Source organism: Nicotiana sylvestris, chromosome 10 (assembly GCF_000393655.2).
Source record: "Nicotiana sylvestris chromosome 10, ASM39365v2, whole genome shotgun sequence".
Classification (NCBI taxonomy): Eukaryota; Viridiplantae; Streptophyta; class Magnoliopsida; order Solanales; family Solanaceae; genus Nicotiana; species Nicotiana sylvestris.
Window position 1 is genome coordinate 69,737,518 of NC_091066.1, and position 2,350 is coordinate 69,739,867.

General features: G+C 36.2%; 1 protein-coding gene across 1 annotated transcript; it reads left to right on the forward strand.

Moving 5' to 3' along the window:
* Positions 1 to 221: 221 nt before the first annotated feature.
* Positions 222 to 848, forward strand: LOC104219781 (uncharacterized). The gene has a single exon (XM_009770511.1). It carries the CDS (start codon positions 222 to 224, stop codon positions 846 to 848), a length of 627 nt encoding a protein of 208 aa, XP_009768813.1.
* The last annotated feature ends 1,502 nt before the right edge of the window (positions 849 to 2,350 follow it).

Below are 2,350 nucleotides of genomic sequence, written 5' to 3' on the forward strand. Positions count from 1 at the left end.
GTATTTTCAAATTATTCATATGCTCCTAATGGGAGAATATGGATATTGTGTAAGACACAGCAAGTAGATGTTACAATAATACAAGCTGAAGCTTAAATTGTGCATTGTGAAGTTAGGGACAGAAACTCAACATTTAATTGTTGGCTAACTTTGTCTATGGATATAATACTACTGTAGAGAGACAAGAAATATGGAGTCAACTTAGGCAGATAAATAATACTATGGTGGAGGCTTGGCTGATTCTAGGAGACTTTAATACTGTGTTATCTATTAACGATAGAATTAATGGAAATCATGTTAGCCAGAGTGAAGTGGTTGATTTCCAAGCTTGTGTTGAGGATACTGGTATGGGATTGTTGAATAGAAAGGGATGTCAGTGGTCTTGGTGCAATAAAAGAGATGTTACTGATAGAATCTACAACAATATTAATTGGTCATTAGAGAATTCTTACTGGTTCATGCAGTATAGCTATGTAGAGGCAGTATATGATAACTATGGGGTATCTGACCATTCGCCCATATTATTATGTACTAAGGTAACCAGAAATTACTTACCAAAGCCATTTAGGCCTCTTATTGTGCTTTTGCATGAGGAAGAATTCAGCAAGATAGTACAAGAGGTGTGGGCTCAAAAGATTACTGGATACACTATGTATTTAGTTTGGCAAAAATTGCAAATTCTGGGAAGCAGAGCAAAAGGGATGAATAAAGCCTATAATTCAGTGGACAAAAAGATTGAAATACTCAAAGATCATCTGCAAAAAGTCCAAAAAGGGATAGATAATGATATGTTCAATAATACTCTGATCTTGGAGGAGAAAGAGCTATTGATGCAAGTAGAAAAATGAGAAGGTATTCAAGAGAAGGTATACAGGCAGAAATCAAGGGCAGTATGGATTGCATGAGGAGACTCCAACACAAAGTTTTTCCATGCCCATTTGAAGGCAAGGCAGGCTAGAAACAGAATCTCTACTATTTGTAATGAGCTTGGGCAAAAATTGACTAACCCTATATTAGTTGAGCAATAGTTCACATCTTTCTTTGAAGGCTTGCTAGGAACAAGGGCTACTGAATTACCCTGCCTTGATGTTAACATTGCTAGGAATGGTCCTTGCTTGAATAGAGAGCAGCAACAAGACCTGATCAAGAGTATATCTGAGTTTGAGATTATGCAAGGGCTTAAGGATTTGCCAAGTGATAAAGCACATGGCATTGATGGGTTCCCAATAGATTTCTTCAAGAAATACTGGCATATAGTTGGAGAAGATGTGATAAAGGCAGTCAAGGAATTCTTTGAATCAGGAAAGTTATTGAAGAATGTATGCAATACAACTATTACATTGGTACCAAAGGTGGCCAGTCCTTCTTTTGTCAAAGAATTTCAACCTATAGCATGTTGTACCACTATCTATAAACTCACTGTCAGAATCCTTACATCAAGACTGAAAGCAGTGGTAGATTTCATTGTAGGACCAGCTCAATCAAGATTCATAGAAGGAAGAGTATTCTGGATAATGTTATCATTGCCCATGAATTGGTGAATGGGTACAACAAAAAAGGGATTTTACCTAGATGCATTATAAAAGTGGACATAAGAAAGGCTTATAATTCTGTTGAATGGCCATTCTTATAAATGGTATTACTGGAATATGGGATACCTACTAAGATGGTGTAGTAGATTATGGAATGTATAACAAATGTGAATTATTCTATTCTGATCAATGGTGGACTCACAAATAGATTTCAAGCAAGGAAGGGACTTAGACAAGAGGACCCTATATCCCCATATCTGTTTGTCCTAGTGATGGAATATCTGAGTAGAAGATTGAAGACTCTCAAGAACATGCCTGACTTTAATTTCCATCCAAGATGTGCCAAGATGAATCTTACTCATATTTGTTTTGTAGATGATCTGATTATGTGTTGCAGAGCTGACAAGATCTCTATCCAACTATTACTAGATAAAAATTCAACCACTTCTCAAAGGTGACAAGACTCATGGCTAACTTGGATAAAAGCTCTATCTATGTAGCTGGAGTTACTCAAGGGTTCAAAGAAATGATCTGTACTGATTATCAATTCAAACTGGAATCTTTACCATTCAAGTATTTGGGAGTGCCTTTATCTTTAAGAAAGTTGTCAATACAGTAATGTATGACATTACTGGAGAAGATTACAAACAGGATAAAATGCTGGACATCAAAGCTCCCATCCTATGGTGGCAGATTACAACTGAAAAGGAGTGTATTATTTGAAGTGCAAACATACTGGGGACATGTGTTTTTGCTATAAAAAAAGATTATACAATTAGTGAATTCTGTGTGTAGAACATTTTTGTGGATAGGAAGTC

Coding starts and splice junctions, on each gene's coding strand:
- LOC104219781 (XM_009770511.1), top strand. CDS start 222: ATGGTGGAGGCTTGGCTGATTCTAGGAGACTTTAATACTGTGTTATCT.